Source organism: Zea mays, unplaced genomic scaffold (genome assembly GCF_902167145.1).
Source record: "Zea mays cultivar B73 unplaced genomic scaffold, Zm-B73-REFERENCE-NAM-5.0 scaffold_288, whole genome shotgun sequence".
Classification (NCBI taxonomy): Eukaryota; Viridiplantae; Streptophyta; class Magnoliopsida; order Poales; family Poaceae; genus Zea; species Zea mays.
In genome coordinates this window covers 35962-60114 of record NW_023366913.1, presented here as the reverse complement: position 1 = coordinate 60114, position 24153 = coordinate 35962, and the positions used below count along the sequence as shown (strand labels likewise).

The window sequence follows — 24153 nt, the reverse complement described above, 5'->3', positions numbered from 1 at the left end:
TTCCAATAGTTATGATTTCGAATAAGTATATTATGGAAGTATATTCCATAACGAATCAAATAATACTCATTGATATAATAAATATTTCTATTTTTATGGAAAAATAGTCAACCTGCGGAAGATGGGTTGACTATGCTCTATAACTGGAATTCTTTGACAGCCTCCCCCTCCAACATAGTATTTTGTTATCAACAATTCAACATCATCCCTGCAGGTTGTGTTGCTTCGTTTTTGAATGCATTTCTGTCAAGCCTTCGGTGGGCGGTTGGTCAATCCCACCATTCAGAAGAGTCAATAAATACCATTGTTTTTAAGGACAAAAAAAATGACTGTTAATCAAGGAACGTTGCTACGCATACAACAATTTGAGGACAAATGCACTCAAGCAGAGTATTGTTTAAATGCTGTTCTTGAGTTGAAAACTCAAAATGTACGGAAGCTTTAGATGCATACATATAGCTGTACTTGAGTTGTAGTCACAGAATTTCCCAGAGATAAACACGATGAAGATTTTGAAACCAGAGATAGTTACTGTCACATGTTATGGGCTGCTTGTTGTGCTGTGTGTCGATTTTTGTATAAAGGCGCCGTAATAACTAGTCTTCAACCAATTCTATGTGCATGACAGCAGCTACTGAAACAGCAAATGGATCGCAACTGCATTGGTGATGGTAACTGAAACTGTGAAATCCCCTTCGTTTATGTTTACCGCTTTTTCAAAATTATATTGATCCAGTCCGTTTCCTCTCTCTCCAAAAATAAATGGAAAATGAGACAGCACCAAAGGGGAAAAAAAAGGAAGTAGTGCTATTTACACAAGGTGAGTACGAATAGAGAAGGGGGCGAACACACCTACGGTACGCAACTAAAATGAGGCTATCAGAGAAACAGCCTTTGCCATCTCTCTGTTTGGTTGGCTTTGGCCATTATTGACTGGCATCGTCAGCATCTCGCTGGCACGTAGCTCTCCTCCTGAATGGTCTCCAGCGTGGGCCGCCTGGACCGCCGCCCGCCGCCGCTGAGGCGTTGCTTGAGCTCCTCGATCTCGGCCGCGGCCGCTGCGTCGTCGACGGCCATCTCCTCCAGCCTCGGGGCCCTCGGCTTGGACGCGTCCGTCTCCTGGAGCTCAAGGGCCGCGGCCTCGAGCGTCTCGGGCGGCGCGACGAAGACGGCGGCGACCTTGGCCGTGGCGGCGGGGGACGACACCGGCCGCGTCCTCCCCCTCGTGGCCCGCGCCTTCTCCCCGCTGGCCACCACCGCGGCCGCCAGGCGCGCCACGTCGGCGGGCGCCACGGGGGCGCCCAGGCGCTTCATGGGGAGCACGGCGTACAGCGCCCCGCGCACGAGGCCCTCGTCCGCCGCGAGCGCCTCGATCCGCCGCCCGGGCCGCAGCGCCCGCGCGTCCGCCAGGAAATGGCCCGGCGCGTCGAGCATCAGCTCGGCCGCCGTGGCCGGGAGGGCCACCTGCCGCACCCGCCCGTCCGGGAGCACGACGGTCGAGCCGCTGGCCCTCCCGGCCCCGGCCGTCCTCGCCAGCGTGCACGATGCGAAGTTGCCCATGGAGCCCCGGTACGAGGGAGCTGAGGTGTGTGCGCGCGAGGGGCCCGGCGGTTTGCTGCGAGATTGCGTGCGTTCGGATGTGTTACGGTGGGCGATGTTATTATATAGGTGAACCGTGTCGTCGGACGCAGAGAGAGAGAGAGAGCGGTTGCGATCGGATGGCTGATGGTGCTCGATCTGCTGCCTGGCCGCCTGTGTTGCTTTGCGGAAACGCGTGTGACGGAAGTGAGCTGGGACGGTGACGGCGGTGGTGATGGGACGGGCCTGTGGGGGTGCGATGCGTGCGAGAGGGACGGACAACCAAAAAAAAGTTGGAGTCGAGTCGAGTCGAGGGGGAGGGGGTGTCGCCGTGCCGGGTGGTGGCCAGGTGGGTGGGCTCAGGTCGCCGTCGAGGTGGAATTGCGCGTGGGGCCGACCGACCAAGCGTGCCACCGGGGGTCCGGTCCGGGTCGAGTCAGGTTGGGCTAGTCGCTTTGGCCTTTGGGTTTGGGGTTGGCGCTAGAAATCCAATGGGCGCCATGGCTGCTTCCCCCTTTTCCGGTGGCGCGAGCGCGACGACGCAGCGTGGACTTCCGGTCCCGGACAAGGACGTGCTGCGTTCAGAATTGTTCCTTCGTCTTTTCGTGTTTGCCAGCCGGTCCGGAGCTCCGGGCACCTGAAAGCTGGAAGCCTGGGTGGAACATGCTACTTGCTACCTGCCTGCCTGTAGTCACGCAAATATAAATGGACCGCATACACTCTAGTATTTGATATCTATAAAACAAATTTAATATTAAAGTGAAGATATAGTCATAATATCATATATTAAACTGATATAAACAAATGTTATAATTTATTTTAGCTAAAAAGCCGAGAAACGTATGAGTTCAAAAGGAATCTAATATCTTTTTATAGTTCATTCGATTAATCGTTGTCCTTTAGATAGTAAGATGGTATTATATGGAACGCTCCGATATGCGTGTGTTTCTGTTATGTTGAGTTTAAATAATTTCTTGTAGGTCTCGTTTGTTTCGTTGGAATTGAATTCTACTCTAATAATTATAATTTAGACAAAATTAATTGAGTTAATATATTTATTTATGTAATGTATTTTATGTTATCCTAAATCATATCAGATAGATAGTTATACACTATATTTATGTTATGGAAAAAACAAGTAGAAGAGTGTTATAAATTATACATTAGAGAAGTAACATGTAAATTATAGAATTAATTTTCATCTTTCGCTTCCATGAATTTGAGATAGACTTATATTATATTTTGGAAAGCTGTGGAATGTCACATTCTAAAAAATAGCCTATTGCATTAGTTAAATTTCAATTCCTCAAAATAAAGGGAAACAAATGGGCCCGTAGTGTATTTGTAATGTAACGGTTTATTGGTACGCGAGAAAAGGGAGAGATGAACACCTACGCGCTTCACACGGACGTCATGCTACTTTAAATGAGTAAAGAGTAAAGATAACAGAAATGCACGGGCGCTTGCATCACTTCGCTAGAGGCAAGACCAGAAGCAGAAACAATGGCCTTCATCGCAATTCACAGTCGTCGCGTATATATCCCTACACATCTCCTGTACTACACACGCCAGAATTTGTTCTCGAGCGCCGCTCTCCACACGCTTTCGAGAGATTTTGGGTAAGGCCTGGACAAATTTAATGGAGAGGCAAAAAAACGTAACCAAATCAAAATAAACCGGAACTGGAATCGGTAAAAACCCGTTTATCAAAGATACTACACAGATAGCAGGGTTAAAATAAAAGTCGGTATGGCATAGCTTCCGTGCTCTAATAGAAATGAGTGTTATCCAAGAAACGTGGCTTGAAAAATAGCATGTTATTTGGCTTTAGCTTTACCTTATTTTGGCTACAGATGACTTATAAAAGTTATATCTACTGAACAGAACAGGGCGCGCGTGTAGGTGCTTGAGAGTCCTATGTTCCTAAGCATTGTCTCACTCGTTTCGCGATCAGATCGGGTGTTCATTCCCAACCTTTGACGCGCTAGATTTGGGCGAACGGACGACGGTGGACCCGGAGTCCCGTACGTACACGGTTGAGTCCGTCCGTCCGTCAGCTTTGAGTAAGCAGCACGCACGACGAGCTGGCCAGGCCAGGCAGGCCATTCACCTCGCCTTTTCCCGTTCAGGACAGGACTTCCATGTTTCCCCCCTTCATATTCCAGGCACAGCTTGCAGCACGTACTGTAAATGGAAAGGGCTAGCTGACAGTGACAGTCAAGTGTGAAACCAGCTACGAGCTCGAGGATGCTGCCTCAACTGCGTGCAGCTCGCATGACTCGCGAGTCGCGACTCATGAATAGCATCTTGACCCGACTCCTGCCTGCGCATCGGAGCATCTGAACATGACGTGATCCAACCGCAACGTAACGAGAAATGTCGCGGGCGAAGCTGCCGCGAAGCTGCTGCGCGCGGGCTCGCACCTCGCTGTGCCGGCGGCAAGTTGCGACTTGCGCTAGAGCTAGCGAATAAACCGGGCCGAGCACATGAGTGTGCGTCTGAATTATGCGCGTGTGGACTCCACGGGGGCGGCCGGGGCCCCGGCGTGGCTGAGTTGTGCCTCTCATGGGGTGCGCGGTGTCCAGCCGGCACCGTCGTTTAGCAGGAATGGCTGGTCGTCGACGTTGGGTTATTACCGAAAGATAGAGCGCACTGATGACTGGTCATCTCTGCACACTAGTCACTACTCGCCACTGCTAGTGTTCGACTTGGGGGATGAGATGACAGGACAGACACGGCGGTGGACCGGACGGTATTTGGGCCGGGCAACGGCTAGCAAGTCCGTGGCCAGCGCACCAGGTCGTTCGTGCATCATGCGTGATGTGCTTTGTGCCAGGACAACCGTCAAATCACAACTACTGTACTTGGCAAATAGTTTGACACCGAGCTCGTTCGTGCATGGGTACCTATTATACGGAAGCATAGGTCAATGCCATTATCATAGCCTTTTAACCCGACTTGGACCACACTGACGTTATAGTAATTCTGTATTTCTGTGCTGCTCTGGCCTCTTGCAAAGGTGCTTGATGCTTATTGATATCGGGCACACCGCAGCAGACACTGCAGCTCTGAAAGATTGAACACACCCACACTACGACAGATTCCAGGATGACGATTATTCCTGGCGATCAAATCAGATTATCCTAAAGATTTACGATGAGGAACTTAACATGAGACAAGATATTTGGATAACAGTAATAAACCATATAATAACAATAACAGGTCATCGACGATGCACCGTATAAAGCTATACAACTTACGATGCAGACCACAAGCTCTCAAGACTAAAAACTCCCTTTACTGGCTAGTAGCAATATGGCTATGAATGAATAGTAGTGCAAAGTAAGACCGAGGCCCACTACTATCGAGTATCGACCAACAGGTAACATTGGCCTCTGCCGAGAAATCGCAGTCAGCTCAGCTTTCAACTAAGTAATAGCTGGGTATTAGCGCAACTGGGAGAAGGTGAATGAACAAAAAATGCCACTTGCCTGGCCAGGTAAAACGGCGAGTCGCCTCTCTTCGAACGAGTACTCGATGTCCCCAGGCAGCGCTGGCGACTCTGCCTTCTCCTGGAAAAGGGTTGCAGGAGTGGCTATGACCTTGTTGGCCACAGCTGGTGTCACCGCCAACTGCATAGGAGCCGTCACTGTCACCGGCGTTTTTGGATTGAGCCCTGCAAATGTTTGGGGGTTTGTTCTCTTCCTCTGTGTCGTTGGAGATGGGCCGCGCAGGCATCGACGAGACATTGTTTCCTGGCATGATCTGGGCAAAAGGCTTGCGTGGTGTTTCTGCCTCTCGCAGAGTGCTTGCGTTGAAAGATAGTTTCTTGATGGGAAGACCGGCAATGTCCAAGCCTCTGCTACCTGAAAGTGAGGTTCGATCAGAATTGTACGCAAGTCAAAGGAAGTTTACTAGCAGGACGAATGGAAAAGAAATTGCAATAGATATGTAGATGAATGGAGAAAAAGGAAGCTTACTAGGAGATAAAGCGCCCAAATCTTCAGCCTTCTTCGCAGCACGAGCTGTCTTGGAGTGCATTATATCTGTTTTTGGGGGCTTGCGTTGTGGCTCCACCAAGAGACAGTCTTCGGTTCGCACCACCCATGGATTGTCTAGGCACCTTCTTCGTGCTTTGAGTCTTAGATGGACTTGGTTTTGATCCATACAGCGCTTCCTGCTCAGCTTTGATGTTGATCCTGGATCTTCTTCTGATCCTGCAAATCAGAATAAGGTACTACAACCTATTAACTCCAGTTAAAACTGAAGGTTTATGCAATGTAGAAATACTGTGCACGGAAATAATACCCTTGGCCTCTCTTCTCTAGCTCTTTCTCCTGGCGAATGATTATGTAGTCTTCAAGCATTGACCGCAGGCGGACCTGAAAAATATCACATGAAATACATTTTAGCAAAATATTAAATATCCAAAAGGAATTAAACATCCAATAGTACAGGGATAAGAAACTTACACCATCATATGTTGAACTCCTTTCCTCTTTCTGTCTCCCAAGCTACAATTTTTGTGGTCAAAACATCTACCAGTCCTACGCTTCAGGAATGGAAATGGTAAATTGGCTGCATCTATGATAGAATAACATTCTATGAACAGAACATAATCGGTGAAAGCTCTAAAACAGTAACATTACCTGGGATCTTGTTAACCAAATACGAGCTTTCTCAGCCCTTTTGAGTGTCAAGTGGGCCCCCCCTCCCGGCATTATAACGATTGTCGTCCTATACATGTCATGTTCAAGGAATTATTACTATCCAGTAAACAAAAAACAGAACAGAGATCTGCAGATAAAGTTGACCAGCGTTGCTACTTTGTTATAATCTTCCAGCCAAGCTTTCCTCCTCACATGCATTCAGCCATCTTTCAACCTTCTCAAGAATATCCTTACGGCTAAAAGCTTCCTCTTTCACTGTGGCAATGTGAGCCTCAATTTGTTCCAGCACCAGCGCAGGATCGACAGCTCCTGTAGGAGAAGGTGAAGGTGAGATCGCTCTCATGTTCCCATATTTTTTCTGGTCTGCAATACATTTTAATGGACACAAGTTAACAACCCAGGATATGGTCCTTACCTGCCTCATAGCCCTCATCGCTAAATTCGGCTGCATAACCTTCCTCACCAATCAAATGAGCACGTCTCCTATGATCTTCCAGTTCTGTCTTCTTTTTAAGAACGAGGTCTTTCATCTTGCTCGCTTTAAGCTGTTCAAGTCTTAAACTTCAGATTCCACCTACATTTTGGATCAAGATATATTCTCAGAACATTCCTACCTCAAATATAGAAAAACGTACCAACAGTGGTAGTAGCAATATCTAAAGAACAATGCAACTCACGTAGCTGAGGAAGGTCAGTAGAGAGGGTGTTAGGCCCAGTTTATTTCATGTTCTGAAGCAGCAATATTGCACGTTAAATTCTGGAACATCTGCTGCTCTTCAAGCGGTGTATCCATGAGATTTCCAAAGTTCAAGCATGCTAGATGCCAAATCTTGAAGCTGTGACATTCAGAGTTTTCATATTAACAATGTTAAAGACACTGAATAGTGAAAACAATTGAGGGTTGCCTCTGCTGAACCGATCGAAATTTGACACTAGTGAATGTGCTGAATAATGAAAACAATTACAGTTGACTCCGCCTGAACCATTGGCATTCCTGAAGTGATATAAAGAGTGCTAACCTTTTGCATCCTCTGGACTTTCAATTCACGCAATCTGTTTACAGCTGATGCAAGTCTCTCAATTGTACTGTTGCTTAGGTTCTTTGATCCATCAGCCTCACCCAGGCTAGGGTGCACCTCGTATACCGTTTGTTTGAAATCTACACCAAGCACCTCGCATAACAAATGCAAAGTGCTAAGATGTTCCATCACTTGCTTCAGCCGATCACTCTTTCAAAACACAGCCACAAACAATGACATTTAGACTTGCATGAGCTGTTAAGGAAAATAATAGACATTGGGAGTAATACTCATTGGACAATAAAGCAGATTGGAACAAGTGATGCCGACCTTCTCCTTCTGAAGGGATTGTAGCTCTTTCGTTAGCTCATCCAGCTTTCTTAATGACAGATCAGACTGATCCACAGGAATTATGAAGGGTACAAAATCTGAAGGCCTGATTTCAGATGCAACCTTCTTAATTTGCTCTATGACATCAACAAATTGGTCCATCTTTCAACTTTCTTCTTTCTCATCTCCTCCAAGTATGGGACAATCGCATTCAATTCCTCCCTTAAACCATGTAACTTCTGATTTGACTGTCATTTAAAAGAAAACAAATTATTGACGGACTCAACTGAAACATTCGGTCTTTGAAGCAGAAGGCATGCAGTTCTCCCGACTTCAATACGGGACAATTTGTTCAACTACTCCAATAGCACACGCTAAAGAAGCCGGTAGCGTGTATTTAGTGTTTCTTGTTGTCCATGAGGTCTCCAACAAGGTCAGCTACCGTGTCCTCTAAAATAGCGGACGTCTATGGCAGCCACTAGATGTAGAGGTGTACTGTGCGTCCGGTAAACGTACGTGTTGTACTGTGTTCCTTTTGGCTGACACTAGCTCACGTCGTGTCCATTTTTTATATATTTTGGTTAATGTCGTACTAAATGTGACCAATAAAGCAGAGAGAGTAGAGATTAAAAAGATGAGATATAAGGATAAAATTTAGAGGACGTTATTGAAGATGAAACAAATATAGAGAACGGAGAACGGAATTTTTTAGAGAGTGCTGTAAATGATAGGCACCAGACTATAACAACCCTAAAGTTGCAATGTCAATAAGAGAGATCATGACAGAAAATTACGTAGAATATCCTTCTGCAATATTGCAGTAGTATTCAAATGTTATTTGTTTGGGTAAAGTGTACTTTCGGTCCTTCAACCCGGTTCATAAAATTTAATCTCTATTCGGGTCTCTATTATGTCTTAATGGGTTGTTGTGGCCCACATGTAAATCGTCTAAGAGAAAAGAGAAGCATGGATGGGTCCAATAAACCACAACAATTGATATGTGGGCTATAACAGCCTGTTAGAACGTAATAGAGACCCAAACAGATATTAGACCTTTAAAAGATATATTTTAAAAATTTATGGATCAGATAACTTTAAGGAGCGGAAGTGCACTTTAGGGGCGTTTGGCAGAGCTCCCATGGTTCTGCTCCTAGCGAGAATTACTTCTAGGAAGCCAAATGACTAAAATTGAGTTGCTCCATAGTGGGAGTGAAGTGAATCTAGTAACCATTTTGTACTAGAGAGTGGAAGCTAAAAAATCTTGTTTCCCGCTACTCACAACCTGCTCCCCACACTCCAACCCATCAGTAATCACTTCGCGTACAATTTGTCAAACAGTTTTTGTCAAATAGATTCACTTCTACTTTAGAATCATTTGAAATCACTCTATTGGAGAATTATCTCTCGGAGCTAGAAAATCATGGAGCATAGTTCTGCCAAACGAGCCCTTACTCTTATTTGTTTCTTTCATGGTATACGGTACATTGGTACTTCAAAGCACAGAAACTAACCTGTCTAACATGTATCGGTGGCTCGCTCATGGCCGAGCAGATGCCAGCGAGCTCGGCCTCTGCATCCGCAATGGCCTGCCGCAACTGGGCCCTGCACCGATTGGCCTGGTCGACCTTCCTCCTGTAGACGTCGAGCCATTCCTGCTCGAGCTCCAGCAGCATCCGGTCCCTCGCCATGTCGGGCTCACCGACCTCATCCCAAATCATCTGACACAAACAGGGGAAAATACCTGAATTCATCGCGCACCGGGCGCGCCGAACGGCAGAACCAACAAAAAGACATACGAAAAACTGTGGAATTAGAGAGAGAGAGAGAGAGAGAGAGAGAGAGAGGACTCACGTTGAGCTCCAACAGGAGAGGAATCGTACGTCGTCGACATCTGCTGCAGTTGGTCCTTCACAGCGCTACTCATAGCAGCACCCTACAGACGTGATTCCACAGATCAAACGCAACTTCGCGACAACACACACATACCCCCGCGCGCGCACTAGTAGACCACGTACCCCAGAGAAACAGTTCCACGGCGCTAAACAGGAAGATGAGACAACACCCCAACGCACCCACCTCTCGAAACCTAGGGCTTCCCCTCAGCGGAGAATGCATGCTATGCCGCGAGCGACCGGATCCAAACCCGGGAGAATCGCAAGTAGGATACTCACCTCTTCACCACCCGGCGCGGCGGCCGCGGCCTCGTCGAGCGGGCGGGGCGGGGCGGTGACGGGCGGTGGACTGTGGTCGAGGGGAGATGGTACGATCACTGGTCAGGCGCCTCAGTGGCGAGCGAGTGGAGGGGGAGGGGGTGAGGAGAGGAAGGAGGCGTAGTCGCGTAGAGTGGTTTGAAATGTTTTGAAGTAGGGTAGGGAGGGGCGTCGGGAGAGGCAACAATGGTGGAGTAGATTTGGGAAGTCTGGGACAGCGGCAGAGAGCCGTTAACGGCAATGCTTTAGGCTATCCGCACTCATGCTACCCTAAATTCGTACTCCAAAAAAAATATTCTATCCTATTCAGCAATATTATCTACTCTATATCACAATCTTCCGCGGTCATATTTACTCTATATATCAACTCTATATCAACTACCATATATTATATTATTTTCTTTTACTTTACTCCGTTTGCTGTGCAGATCTATTGCGCCAGCTGCGCCCTTTTGCATGTGCCCGTACTGCACCAGCTGTGCCCTTTGCATGTGCCCGTACGTTTGCAGTTGGAGCCTTGTATACCCTGCAAATAGCGTTTCTGAAGCCCACCCTATATTTACCGTCGCTCGTAGCGTGCGCCACTGCAGCGTTTCATTTACTGCATACGGCGGTAGCGTATGCTTTAGAGTCATCACTGCGGACAGCCTTAGACCTTGTTCGTTTGTACTGAATTGCACCTGAAATCGTTTCAGCTAATCAAATTTTATATAAATTAGAGAAGCAATCTGGTTAGTAATCGTTTCAACCCATCTATTACTACTCTATAAGACCTTATTGTAGGCGTCCACAAGTGCACCGTGGTTCTGCCCGTCATCCCCATCGCGCAATCCCAGGAATCATCGCCCTGTGCGTCGTGCTCCAGCCGCCCGCCATCATCGCCCCCTCGCGCACCTTCCTTCGGCAACCTTCCATAGGCGCAATCACAGGAATCAACCATCGCCCCGCGTCCGTGCTCCCCCTCGCGCAATCCTAGGAAACCCTCCATTACCGCACTTGCCTCCCGAAATTGGCCGCTACGGCGCCGCACGCCACGGCTCCTGCCCTGACCCACCTCCCTACAGCAGCTGTAGCTCCCTCCGGCCTCCGGTGGTCTAGCACGCCGCCTCCTCGCCCAGATCCGTCCGTGGTCCGCCCCTCCGGCCTCGCCCAGCTCCAAAGCTCCCTCCTGCTCGTGGGCACGCAGCCTCGCCCTGGGGGCCAGGCCCTAGGCCGCCGTCTCCGGCATTTGGCGTGAGGGTGAGCGCGATTCTGCGTCCTGCATCGAATCCGCGATTCCGCGTCCCGGTGTCCACGCCCGTGCTACGCCCGCAAGCGCGCGTGGAAGAAGGGCCCGACGCGGGGGAAGGACGACCATAGTACCGCGGCCGTAGCGAGTATCGCGGTGTGGGGCAAGTGGGTGGCCGAGATCCGAGAGCCCAACAAGCGCACCCGCCTCTGGCTCGGCTCCTTCGCCACCGTGTGTTGTATGGCTTGGACGGCTGCGGCCACAGTGTGCTGGCGCCTCCTCCGCCTCCCCTTCGCCCCTCTGCCCTCTCTCGTCCCGGGGCTGGTGTTCCTTGCGCAGAGACCAGACGCCGTGGACAAGGAGTACGCCGACCTCAACCTCCGGCCTCTGTACCCCAACGTCTGTCGTCACCCTTCTTCTCTTCGTCCGTACCCCGGTGCTATTCCAATCTTACCGCTGATCCATCTCTGTACGCAGAGGGGCCATCACATTCGCGTACGACAGCACATGAACCCGCTCAGCTCATCCTTCTCGGTAAAGCACTCCTAATTCATCACCCATTTTTTCAAGATTGCCAAGCGAGCACAGGCACTGGTATTTTCGTTAATCTGTGCTCTGTTTTGCGATGCGTAGGAACCCACAGGGCCGCCAGAGTGGAAGGAGGTGTTTGACGACCCCTTGCTTCCCCTCATGGTCGACATCGGCTGCGGTGCGCAAGTGCTATTTTATTTAATTTTATTTTATACTAGCAATGGGTTGCTTGAAGGAGGATGTTCTTAGGGAATCTTGATGTCCAGGGAGTGGGAGGTTCTTGATTTGGCACGCGAAGAATTCTGGCAAGAGTCAGAACTACCTTGGGCTAGAAATTCGCCAAAAGGTTTTATTAGTTTTAGGTTTCAGCTTGTTTGGTTTCTGGATTGGATGATTTTTTCCCTTTTTTAATGTATAAATGCCCGGATCTCTACCTTTCAGTTTAAGAGAGATCAGAATTAGAACCTCAAGCAATGTGAACCTCAAGCTCAATTTTTTTTCAACCTTGATGCATTTTATGTCTTTACCTTGCAAACAGGTTAACAGAATCAGGGAACTTCCACAGAACAGTAAGATCATAGCCACTCACACTAACAGTCCAGATGTATGTTCAGACCTTATGATGATGTTTAATTCTTGTGAGGCATAATGTGTTACAGTTGGAATGATGTCAACATTTTTCCCATTGTCATCCAGGTACTTATTTGGGATGTTGAAGCACAACCAAATAGACATGTCCTAGGAGCAAGCGAGTCTCGCCCTGATCTGGTATGATTCATTGTTTTGTTCAGTGTGCTAGATATACTCTTCTTTGGCACATGACTTACTAGCATATACTGTTTTGTTCAGATATTAATAGGACATAAGGAAATTGTGGAATTTGTGCTTGCCATGTGTCCAGCAGAACCATATGTCCTATCAGGAGGTTAGCCTATTTTTCATCTTATATGTTTGTTGTTTGTCGACACCAGTTACATTCTAGCAATCATGTCCTATCATCCACAATGTGTTAGTGTCTGAAACTCGCAACCAAATTCTGGAATTAATGTTTGGTAGCACCAAAAAGGTTGTTCAAATATGTGACAATTTTCTGCCATTTACAACCTCTTTGCTGATTTAAGAATCTATCCGACAATGAGCAACCTCTTAACTGATTTACGAACCTATTGGACAATTAACAACAGAAAATAGTCTTCAAGACAAATATTTCATTGTATCAATGCTATGCTTGATGGTTTTGCATCGTATTTATGATATCAATAGAGTGTACAAATTTATGTCCCTTTTTGTCTGTCTGCATATGGTGGTTACAAAGCTCCTATTGTCAACTGCTCCATTAGTTATACAAATCTAACATACTGATTGTTCTTCCTCTGCTTATTTCCTTATATTGTCTTCTATATACAGGGGAAACAATGGATGGATAGTCATCAAGGTCCAGGTCTTCAGCTCTGAAGCTTGGTATGAAACGTCCAGGTATTCATCAATAAAGTTTGTCTGAGTTAATCTGTTTAAAGGTTTTTACATCTTGGGTGGAGTTAAACATCTTCTTTTCCTCACTTCGCTTAAACTTCAGGAAAGTGGCAGCAAGAATATAATGATGTAGCATATCTTGGTGAATCCCCGAGTGAAGCAAGTGAATTCATTGAGCTAGCGCAGCTACCAGGTGGTGAAAACACATGTCCTTAGATTTTTTTAGATGAGCAGGCAAAAAGGCCTAGGAAGCATTTCAGGTGCGAAGGCTGAAGATGCTAGAGAGGGAAGACGTGGAGACTGCTACTAAAAAGAGTGAAGAATCAGATACTGAATCTGAAGAGGAAGAACAAACATGGACGCAATCAAGCACAATCGAAAAGCAAGGTCCTGTCATCATTAATCTTGTTCCTCAGTTTGATTTCGTATTTGAATTGTAGTTATATGACACTTTGTCTAATTTGTTAATCCGGATGGTTGATGCATTTTATGTCTTTACCTTGCAAACAGGTTAACAGAATCAGAGAACTTCCATAGAACAGTAAGATCATAGCCACTCACACTGACAGTCCAGATGTATGTTCAGATCTTATGATGATGTTTAATTCTTGTGAGGGATAATGTGTTACAGTTGGAATGATGTCAACCTTTTTCCCATTGTCATCCAGGTACTTATTTGGGATGTTGAAGCACAACCAAATAGACATGCTGTCCTAGGAGCAAGCGAGTCTCGCCCTGATCTGGTATGATTCATTGTTTTGTTCAGTGTGCTAGATATACTCTTCTTTGGCACATTGCTTACTAGCATATACTGTTTGTTCAGATATTAACATGACATAAGGAAATTGTGGAATTTGCGCTTGCCATGTGTCCAGCAGAACCATATGTCCTATCAGAAGGTTAGCCTATTTTCATCTTGTATGTTTGTGTTTTCGTACTATTTTTGGAGTCAACTATTTATCCAGTTTGTTTGAACATCTCGAGCACAAGACTTGGGTCCACCTAACTTCCATTCAATGGCAATATGTTTCTTTATTGCATTGGCAAGTGTCCTTCCCCTTAGGATGCCATGGCAACTTTAAGACACATGAAGAATATTTGGAGTGGAACCTTAGTCACCACTACACCATCTCAGCCTATGTAATAACCATGTGTAAAGTTCAGTTTGGACATAAGATGATTTGTTTGAACTTTTGGGGCTATAAAATTCTGTTTTTCAGCTCAATGGAGCTGTTCATTTTCAGAAGTTATTGATTACTGTGCTTTTGATAAATAATAACATGTGTTTTGTTCAAATACAAAACTTAAATAGGAAAGGACAAATCTGTTGTCTTGTGGAGCATCCAAGACCATATATCTGCCCTTGGGGATTCCTCATCTTCTCCTGGAGCATCTGACAGCAAGCAGTCTGTTAAAACAACAAATGAAAAGGAGAGCCCTAAAGTTGATCCTAGAGGTATATTTCATGGACATGATAGCAGAGTTGAAGATGTTCAGTTCTACCCTTCCAGGTAAACATTGTTCTCTGTTTTTTCTGGTTTCCTTCAAAACAACTATTGGATATACATAAGCAGACATATACTCCAATTTTTTAGATATTCATTGTTAAAACATGTCTATTTGTTTAATGATGTTATTGTTAATTAAACTAGGATCATCGGCCTTCTGTATGAATGTCTATGTTGACACATGCCTTATTTTTATTTATATTAATACCCTATATTGTTTTTTATTTGGGGATGAATGTGCGCAGGAGTTTTGTAGTGTGGGTGATGATGCTTGTCTTATTCTGTGGGATGCTCGAACTGGCACTGCTCCAGCTGTTAAGGTGACAATTATCTTGTTCTATATCTAATTGGATAAACTATGTTTTTGGCCAAAATTGAGTCCATGAATGCAATGTGGCTTCTTTTGTAATAATATAACTTCACTCAAATAGGTGATGGGCTGTTGGTTTTTAATGAGACCATTGCAATCACATGGAGCTATTTATTTTATCAAATTGGCTTGAGATACTTTACTTGTTGCATGATAATTGTGTTTCTAATTTTATTTCTTGAATGACTGTTCATTTTCATTAACTTAACTGATATAATATGTTGGGAAATTGATCGTGACTGATTTATTGGTCGAAAGTATTTTGTTCAGTTTTTTACTTGTTCCAAACAGGGTGACATTATATTTCTTTCCTAAGGTGGTGTACCTTTAGATTTTTTCCAGGATATGGAGTTTGTAAATGCAGTATGGACTATGATGTTAAAAGTTATTTATTTCCAGGTTGAGAAAGCTCACAGTGGAGATGTTCATTGTGTTGATTGGAATCCCTTGATGTTAACTATATCTTAACTGGGTATGATGGCATTAAGGTTCAATTCAGCTTAATCGTTGAAACAAATTCGATCTCTATCAGTTCCTTATACGTTCAAGTAATGAATCTTTCAATTGATTAAAATAACAAAATTTATGTATGGCTAAGATCACAAATAGATTACAAAACATTTTCTCATAACGCTATAACACACATTTATACATAAGTTATCGTGTTATTATATGTTTCCGTTGCAACGCACGGGCATTCACCTAGTCAATCTATAACAATCAAACAACGCCTTAATTGGGCCGGATCCGGAGAGGAATCCTGTCCGGAGGCCTCTGTTTCGAATTAAAAGGACTGGATGGCAGCGTTAGAGGACAGGTTGCCAAGTGGATCCATCATACCAAGTGCTGACGAGCGGGGTCAACATGTCAGTGAGACTAATTTTAAGTTCATGCAATTTATTCTATTTTAGTTCCTAAATTATCAAACACGCAAACTAAAACACTATTTTAGGTTCTTTATTTGGTAATTTAAGGAGTAAAATAGAATAAAAATAGAGGGACTAAAATAGTTTCTGTATTTGATAAATTATAGACTAAAATAAAATAAACTGAATGTGCTAAAATTATTCTCTAGAAACTAAACACCCCCTAAGATCATATCCAACAAAATGACTCAAAATAATGCCCCAAAATATAGAAATACTATGTCATTTACAGTGTTTAGGGCACTTGCGCTCCAACAGTTAAGCCCTAAATCACGTATTTTAGAAGTAAATTACATTATTAGAAAAAAATGTTGAGAATGACGTAGAAAACAAGGATATAGCACTAGTCTAGGATATGATATATTTGGGTCACTTCATGTTGTGTCCTAGATTTTTTATAAAAAAATTATAAAATAGGACACCGTTGGAGCTGATCTTTATGAGTTGAGCTCTATATTTTAAGATAGAGCACTAATTTATGGTTAAGGTTGATAAACTATTGCGTGAAGCAAGCACAAAAAAGGAAAATAAACAACATGCTTAAAAAAACTTCACATAACATGGTTTAGGGTCTATTTAGTTGGGATGTGGCTTAAAAGATATTGTGGATTGTGAAAGATGATATGGACTATGAGCTATAAAAAAGCTAAAACGTCTGGTGGAAACTGCTAAAAACCGCTAAAAGTTATTTCATATATATTTACATAGTTCCAGCTAAAAGGCTACTAAAAGTAGGTCCACATATGCTTTCAATTTTGTACTATGAAAAAACCGACTTTTGAAAAAAGTTGCTTCCTGGTTCGGCTTTTGGCTTTTTGGGACAAGAACCAAAGCCAAAAACCAAACCAAACATATATGTACTTCAAATTGTTATGATAATCAAAACGCGCGGACGGTCCGGTGATATATAGCCGATGTAGGCTAGAATTCCCGAGAGCAGACAGTTGGCCGAACTGTGCACCGGACTGTCCGGTGGGTGGCACCGGACTGTCTGGTGCTACGCAGTCTACCACACTTTTTTCATTTTTCATTCTTGTTCTATTTTGCTCATTTTGACTTGGTTTCATAAAGTCCCTGGCACTTAGACAAGTATGATTAGCACACGAAACAATTGACTAAGTGTCCAGAACTTACCTTTTTACTTGGTCCATATAGATTTGCATTATGTCCTCTTCCAAGCTCAATTTGCTTCATGTACTTTTGCTCATACATCATGTTAGTCTAAACATAATGTGTTGTGCATTTAATCACCAAAACAATATAGAGATAGCCCAAGGGCACATTTCCCTTTCATAAAGGCATTTACCATTTCATCACACCAATAGGAGCATTAGACTGACGACAAGGCAGTGCATCGGGCCATTTTCCACCACAATTCATCACGCAAAGACCCATCAAACCAAGCGAATAAATGCAGCATCATACCATAGCATCTAGGTTTGATGGCTCATAGAGAGGTTCCATAGGGAAATTGGGTATCAGATTGGTCCGGCGTTATGCATCAAAGTATGCACTACCATGGAGGTGCCCAACGATCAATAACAATTAGTTAACGACTAGTTACGAGATAAGGCATCAGACTGGTCAGATGACCCCCCATTGGACCATTTGATGGTCATGCAATCAACCTGTGCATGGTCCAACAACTACCTTGGAGAGTTGGGGTGTTTATACCCCTTTGTCCGGCCATTTTAAGGTGTGTATAACTTAAGAAAGACGTGTGAGTTGAGGCTCATCTCTAGTTCCCCTCTCAAGTGCATGGTGTTATACTCAATGATTAGTGTAGGTGCTTTGCAAATTGCTGAGTTTATTTAGACCACCACTTTAGCGCTTGCTCTAGGTGGGACAGTGTTTAGTGATGTTTGCATACCTCTTTATCACTTGGTGCTTGTGCACACTATTTTTGTACTGGGAGGGCTTATAGTCTTGTGATCACACCAATTGCATCTTGTAGTGTGGGTGCTACTAGTGTATTAAAGGGAATGAGACACATGCTATTTTTATCAAAAGCTCGATAGTGAATACGATGGGGAGTAGTTCGAAAAAGGCCATTTCAAACGCCCACTTGTGTGTGGTTAATGCTCAGAGGCTATCCACAAAGTTACCCAACCAAGAACTTAGCCCGTGCAAGAGAATCCTTGCGATTGGCTCCAACAAGGACTAACAAAAATGTAGGAGTTTGTTGGTACCTTAATAAAGTACCAGTGCCATCGAACCGGAGTTTACATCTCTATTGCCATTTACCTTTTACATTTATTTTGTACCTTGGTTATGTGTTTTACCTTTCTAGCTCATTTGAAAGGCTAGTTGATAGGATTAGAACCTAGTTTGCATAACTCTATGCTAGAGATAGAAATACATCTAGTAAAATCTTAGTTGCACAAATAGATAGTTTATTTATTGTATAGTGTCGGTGTTCTGACCCGAGGGTCCTAACCAACTAGTGAATAAGTCTTGCGTGTTCCGGTCCAGATGGGTGATGCAAGAAGACACAAGGTTTATCATGGTTCAGGCAATAGGAGGCTGGGAGCACCTAGAGGGGGTGAATAGGTGATCCTGCAAAAATCAACTCTAAACAACACAAACTTGGTTTATAATGAGTGTTAATGAAAGCTAAAACCAAGTTATTATGAGTATAGATGGAGAGAGGAGAACTTTTCACTTGATTGCTCCCTTGAAATGTGTATCAAACTTAGGAGCAATAATACAAGTGAATATGAGAACTCGAGAAGCCAACAATCGCAATAAAATAAATAGACAAGAGACACGACGATTTTATCCCGTGGTTCGGCCAATGCTTACTCCACGTTATGGTGGCCTCCTTCGGTCAAGGGTTGCACTCAACCCCTCTCGAGTGATCCAAAGATCAAACTTGAGTACCACGGTTTTCTTCCTTATATTAAATCCCGGTTGTGAGGAATCTCCACAAGTTGGAGCATCTCACGCCTTACACAAATGATCTTAATCAAAACCGGAGTAAAGAGGGAGTAGAAACATACACAAGAACTCAATCATAGCAACAATACACACACAAATTAAGAAGATAGTGCAAGAATCAAAACAGCAGAGTTACAGCTCAAGAACGTGCTCAAATCTCTATCTAATGAATCGACAACGTGGTCGCAGAGTCTATTAGTTGTAGATTGCTCATAGTGTGCTTGTGTTATGCTCCATGGCGCTTAGGGGTCCTTTTATGGCCCCAAGGAACATAGGAGCCATTGGAACTCCATTTAGAAGGCCCTGGTTGCCTTCTCTTCGTGGGTGCACCAGACATTAAGCAATAGTCGATTTCTTTCCATCTTCGGTCGAGCTGATTGTTGAGTCAGCTGTTAGAGCCTTCGGTCACCTAGCACAATGGACTGTCTGGTGCACACCGGACTGTCCGATGGGCATCTCGACCGTTGGCGTAGCAGACGTGGCCGACACGTGGCCACCGTTGATTGCGTGTCGACCGTTGGTGCGGGCAAAGCTGCTAGTCGCCTAGCTCATCGGACTGTCCGGTGAATTTTAGCCAGCGCTCCTGCCAGTTTTCCCGAGAGCGGCCAGTATGGCCGCTGAACAGTCTGGGCACCGGACACTGTCCGGTGCACACTGGACAGTCTGGTGCACCCAGACTGGCACAAGTTTAGCTAATCTTAGCCAAACACCATTTCACCAAAATGGTTTGACTTGAGAAGTTACCTAGCACTTAGATAAACATAGTTAGCAACTAAAACAATTTACCATGTGCTAGAATCATACCTTGTTTCTTTAATGTGATAGGATTTGCAATATGCACTTTTCCCATGTTTCTCAATTTGCCTTTCAAATATTTGTGCCTATGCTCATACATCAAGATGTTAGTCTAAGACGATATGTTGAGCATTTAATCACCAAAACAAATAGAAATTGCCCAAGGGCACATTTCCCTTTCAATCTCCCCATTTTTGGTGATTTATGCCAACACACCTAAAAGCAACAAAAGAGATACTAACATACCCAAATATGACCCAACTTTTGCAAATTGAAGTCAAATGAAACACTAATATAATAAGTCTTGGATTTGGCATATTTGGATCATTTGCCACCACTTGGTTTATTTTCGCAACACCATTTCATTTTCTTACTTTTATGTCAAAAACACTTTGTTTTACCAAATCAAAATATTTTTCAAGACTAGTTTTGATCAAACATAAAAACTCCCCCTTTTCCCATAATCAAGATTTCTCTCCCACAAGAGAGTAGTTTTGCATTAAGAGAGTTTTGATCAAAAGACAAGTACTAGCACAATAATTTTGAAATTCAGAAATCATAGTTGATCCAGTTGTTTTGACCTTTAATTTCTCCCCCTTTGGCATTACACACCAAAACAAAGAAACTAGTGGCCTCAAAACCTCATTGTCTCACCAAACATTGTGAATTAAAAGCAAGAAGGCAATGAACAACAAGGGCAACTTGAACATGATACTGTTATGCAGTGGAAGCCTTGTTCGTTGTTTAAGTTCACCATTTACCTTTCCATTCACCTTTGAGACTACACCAAAAACACTCAAGAAATCATGTTAGTCTTGAAGGGGCAAGTTGTAGCATATCCCCCCTAACATATGCATCATTTGCACAAGAACTTGTGAGGTCCGGGGATAATGTTTTACAACTTAAACACCACAAATACATAATTAAACTTATAATGACATGATCAATAAAAGACATATATGCTCTAGATCAATCCAAGTTCTGCGAATCTAAGACATTTAGCTCACTACGCAGCTTACAAAATCTTTTGTCATATAAAGGCTTGGTAAAGATATCGGCTAGCTGGTGATTGGTGCTAATATGACAAACATCGATGTCTCCCTTTTGCTGGTGATCTCTCAAAAAGTGGTGTCGGATGTCTATGTGCTTAGTGTGACTGTGTTCGATGGGATTATCTGCCAAGCGGACTGCACTCTCATTATCACATAGGAGTGGGACTTTGCTCAGATTGTAGCCAAAGTCACGAATCAACAGAAGTTTGTTTCTTTGAACTTCAAGACACCAGGGACCTTCCCAGAAACAGACAAGTTCATGATGTGCTCTTCCTAACAACCTTGCACCCGACATAGTCGAAGTTTGAGTATGCAATCAAGTCAAAGGAAGACCCATTAGGATACCAAAGCCCGATGTAAGGCGTATGAACTAAATATCTAAGAATACGCTTCACAGCCACAAGGTGACATTCCTTGAGACCGGATTGAAATCTAGCACATATGCAAACTGAAAGGATAATGTCCGGTCTACTTGCACAAAGATAAAGCAAGGATCCTATCATATACCGATATACCTTTTCATCTACGGATTTACCTCTCGCGTTGAGATCCAAATGTCCATCAGTTCCCATTGGCGTCTTAGCAGGCTTTGCGTACTTCATCCCAAACTTCTTTAGTATATCTTGGATGTACTTCGTTTGAGAGAGGAATGTCCCTTCCTTAAGTTGCTTTACTTGAAATCCGAGGAAATAAGTCAACTTGCCCATCATGGACATCTCGAATTTCTGTGTCATCACCCTGCTAAATTCTTCACATGACTTTTGATTGGTAGAACCAAATATTATGTCATCGACATATATTTGGCATATAAAGAAATCATCATTGAAAGTCTTAGTGAAAAGAGTAGGATCAGCTTTCCCGACCTTGAAAGCATTAGAAATAAGCAAATCTCTAAGGCATTCATACCATGCTCTTAGGGCTTGCTTAAGTCCATAGAGCGCCTTAGAGAGCCTGTACATATGGCCAGGTACCTATCATCCTCGAAGGCAAGGGGTTTCTCCATGTACAACTCCTCCTTAATTGACCCATTGAGGAATGCGCTTTTCACGTCCATTTGATAGAGCTTTAAAGAATGGTGAGCAGCATAGGCTAACAATATATGAATAGACTCAAGCCTAGCTACAGGAGCAAAAGTATCCTCAAAATCCAAAACTACAAATTAGGCATAACCTTTTGCCACAAGTCTCGCCTTGTTTCATGTCACCACTCTGTATTCATCTTGTTTGTTATGAAACACCCACTTGGTGCCCACAACGTTTTTCTATGGACGTGCTTGGACACCATACTTCATTTCGCTTGAAGTTATTGAGCTCCTTTTGCATGGCCAACACCTAGTCCGGATCCTGCAAGCCTTCTTCTACCCTAAAAGGCTCAATAGAAGAAACAAAAGAGTATTGCTCACAAAAATTTGCAATACGTGAATGAGTTGTAACTCCCTTGCTAATGTCACCAAGGGTTTGATCCACCGGATGATCCCTTTGAATGTTGGTGCGGACTTGGGTTGGAGGTGCATGTGGTACTCCTTCCTCCTAAAAGGCAAATGTGCCCTTCGGCCATTTCTAAGTGTTTTGGTGATTAAGTGTCTAACACATCACTTTGATCTTATATACAATTGTGAGTATGAACTCAGAGTCAAATAAGAAACAAATTGAGAATTGTAAGGATAAATTGCAAACTCCACAATCCTGGAGAAACAAAGGTATGATTCTAGCACTTAGAAAATTGTTTTTGGTACTAACTATGTTCTACTAAGTGCTAGAAAACTTCTCAAAATGAGAGAAATTTAACTGGAGAAGTTGGGCTAAGAGTAACCAAACTTGCACCAGCTTGTGGTGCACCGGACACAGTCCGGTGTGCGCCGGACAGTGTCCGGTGCCAGGCTGGCGCACCCGGTGAACAGGACGCTCTCAGGAAAAAGCCAGGGCGCCGTGGCTATAGTTCACCGGACTGTCCAGTCTGCTAGTCGCGCGCCTGGCCAACGGTCGGCAGCGCGATCAGCGAGTGCCACGTGTGCCCGGCCAACGGTCACCAAGCGGCACCGGACTGTTTGGTGTGCTGTGGGACCAGAGGCTGGCAACGGTCGGCTTCACCAAATAAGGAAGGTAATTGCGTACTATTTACTGTCCGGTGATGCACTGGACTGCCCGGTCCACCCACGGGCAGAAGGCAATCAGAGCCTTCCTAATGAAGGAGCAACGACTCCTTTGGCCCTTGGGGCTATATAAGAGGGCCCTAGGTGCCTCCATCAGTAAACCAATCATCCATTGAACATCCTACAACACTAAGACACTGTGACCATGCTTTTGGGTTGATAGTTTGAGATTTGAGCAAGTGTTTGAGCTGTAATTCTGTTGTGTTGTCTCTTGTGCTCCTCTTTCAATGTGTGTGTATGTTGCTTTGATTTTGTTTCCTGTGTGCATTTCTACTCCCCCTTACTCTTGTGGTTTATTTGAGATCAACTCTGTAAGGCGTGAGAGACTCCAAATTGTGGAGATTCCTCACAACAGGAAAAGCTTGTGATAAGAAAGAGAACTGTGGTACTCAAGTTGATCATTGGATCACTTGAGAGGGGTTGAGTGCCACCCTCATCCATTAGGACGCCACAAAGTGGAGTAGGCGAGAATTTTTTGCTTGACCAAACCACAGGCTAAAATCGATGTGTCACTTGTCTAAGTTACTTTACGTTATTGCGATTCTACTGTTTCTAGCACTTTACTTCACTTACAATATTGCTATAAGTTTAATACTCACCTTATGAGAGCAATTAAGTGAAGAATTTCTCTCCTCTCATTCTCTTCATTCGGACTTGGTTTTTTATCTCACTAATTTAATATTAGACAAAGTTTGTTTTGTTGAGCTATTTTTTTACAGGATCACCTATTCACCCCCCTCTAGGTGCTCTCACCTCCTCCCTTCCTTCCTGTTCTTGTGCTCCCCCTTGATCCATGCCATCGTCTTGATGTACTTGTTCCTCATCTTGAGTTGGGGCTGCACCATTGTTGAGGAAGAAGGTTGATCTTGCACTTGTTGTTCTTGTGGTCTCACATTGCCTATCGCCACAGTCCTTATTGCGGCTGTCGGAACCTCATGTTCATCTATGTCATCAAGATCAACTTGCTCTCTCGGAGAGCCATTAGTCTCATCAAATACAACGTCACTAGAGACTTCAACTAAATCTGAAGATTTGTTGAAGACTCTATATGCCTTTATATTTGAGTCATAACCAAGTAAAAACCCTTCAACGGCTTTGGGAGCAAACTTTGAATGCCTACCTTTTCTTTACCAAGATGTAGCATTTGCTCCCCAATACAGGAAAGTAAGAAACATTAGGTTTGTTACCAGTGAGTAGCTCATATGACTTCTTGAGGAGGCGATGAAGATAGAGACGGTTTATGGCATGGCAAGTCGTATTTACGGCTTCCGATCAAAACCGTCTCGATGTCTTGTATTCTCCCAGCATCGTCCTCGCCATGTCAATGAGCGTCTTGTTCTTCCTCTACATTGCACCATTTTGTTGTGGTGTGTA

General features: G+C 44.2%; 2 protein-coding genes and 1 long non-coding RNA gene across 3 annotated transcripts; 1 reads left to right on the top strand and 2 right to left on the bottom strand.

Moving 5' to 3' along the window:
* Positions 1-672: 672 nt before the first annotated feature.
* Positions 673-1814, bottom strand: LOC118474463 (uncharacterized). The gene has a single exon (XM_035963729.1). The coding sequence runs from the start codon at positions 1558-1560 to the stop codon at positions 943-945; it is 618 nt and encodes a 205-aa protein (XP_035819622.1). The 5' UTR covers positions 1561-1814; the 3' UTR covers positions 673-942.
* Positions 1815-4743: 2929 nt separating this feature from the next.
* Positions 4744-9997, bottom strand: LOC103651339 (65-kDa microtubule-associated protein 3). Its single transcript, XM_035963730.1, is given in 23 exon segments — positions 4744-5080; positions 5082-5271; positions 5273-5444; positions 5559-5634; positions 5636-5770; positions 5772-5795; positions 5874-5960; positions 6051-6062; positions 6064-6125; positions 6228-6315; positions 6405-6428; positions 6430-6557; positions 6664-6822; positions 6926-6965; positions 6967-7047; positions 7049-7084; positions 7268-7477; positions 7598-7755; positions 7758-7845; positions 9109-9315; positions 9449-9466; positions 9468-9530; positions 9769-9997. Coding segments are annotated over 22 exon segments (2127 nt in total). The 5' UTR covers positions 9522-9530; positions 9769-9997; the 3' UTR covers positions 4744-5002.
* Positions 9998-13547: 3550 nt separating this feature from the next.
* Positions 13548-14366, top strand: LOC118474462 (uncharacterized). The gene is made up of 4 exons (XR_004854151.1): positions 13548-13615; positions 13708-13782; positions 13863-13938; positions 14352-14366. It is a non-coding gene; the product is annotated as an uncharacterized lncRNA (long non-coding RNA).
* Positions 14367-24153: the final 9787 nt, after the last annotated feature.

Excerpts from the sequence above, each read along its gene's own strand:
- LOC118474463 (XM_035963729.1), bottom strand. The coding sequence starts at position 1,560 with ATGGGCAACTTCGCATCGTGCACGCTGGCGAGGACGGCCGGGGCCGGG.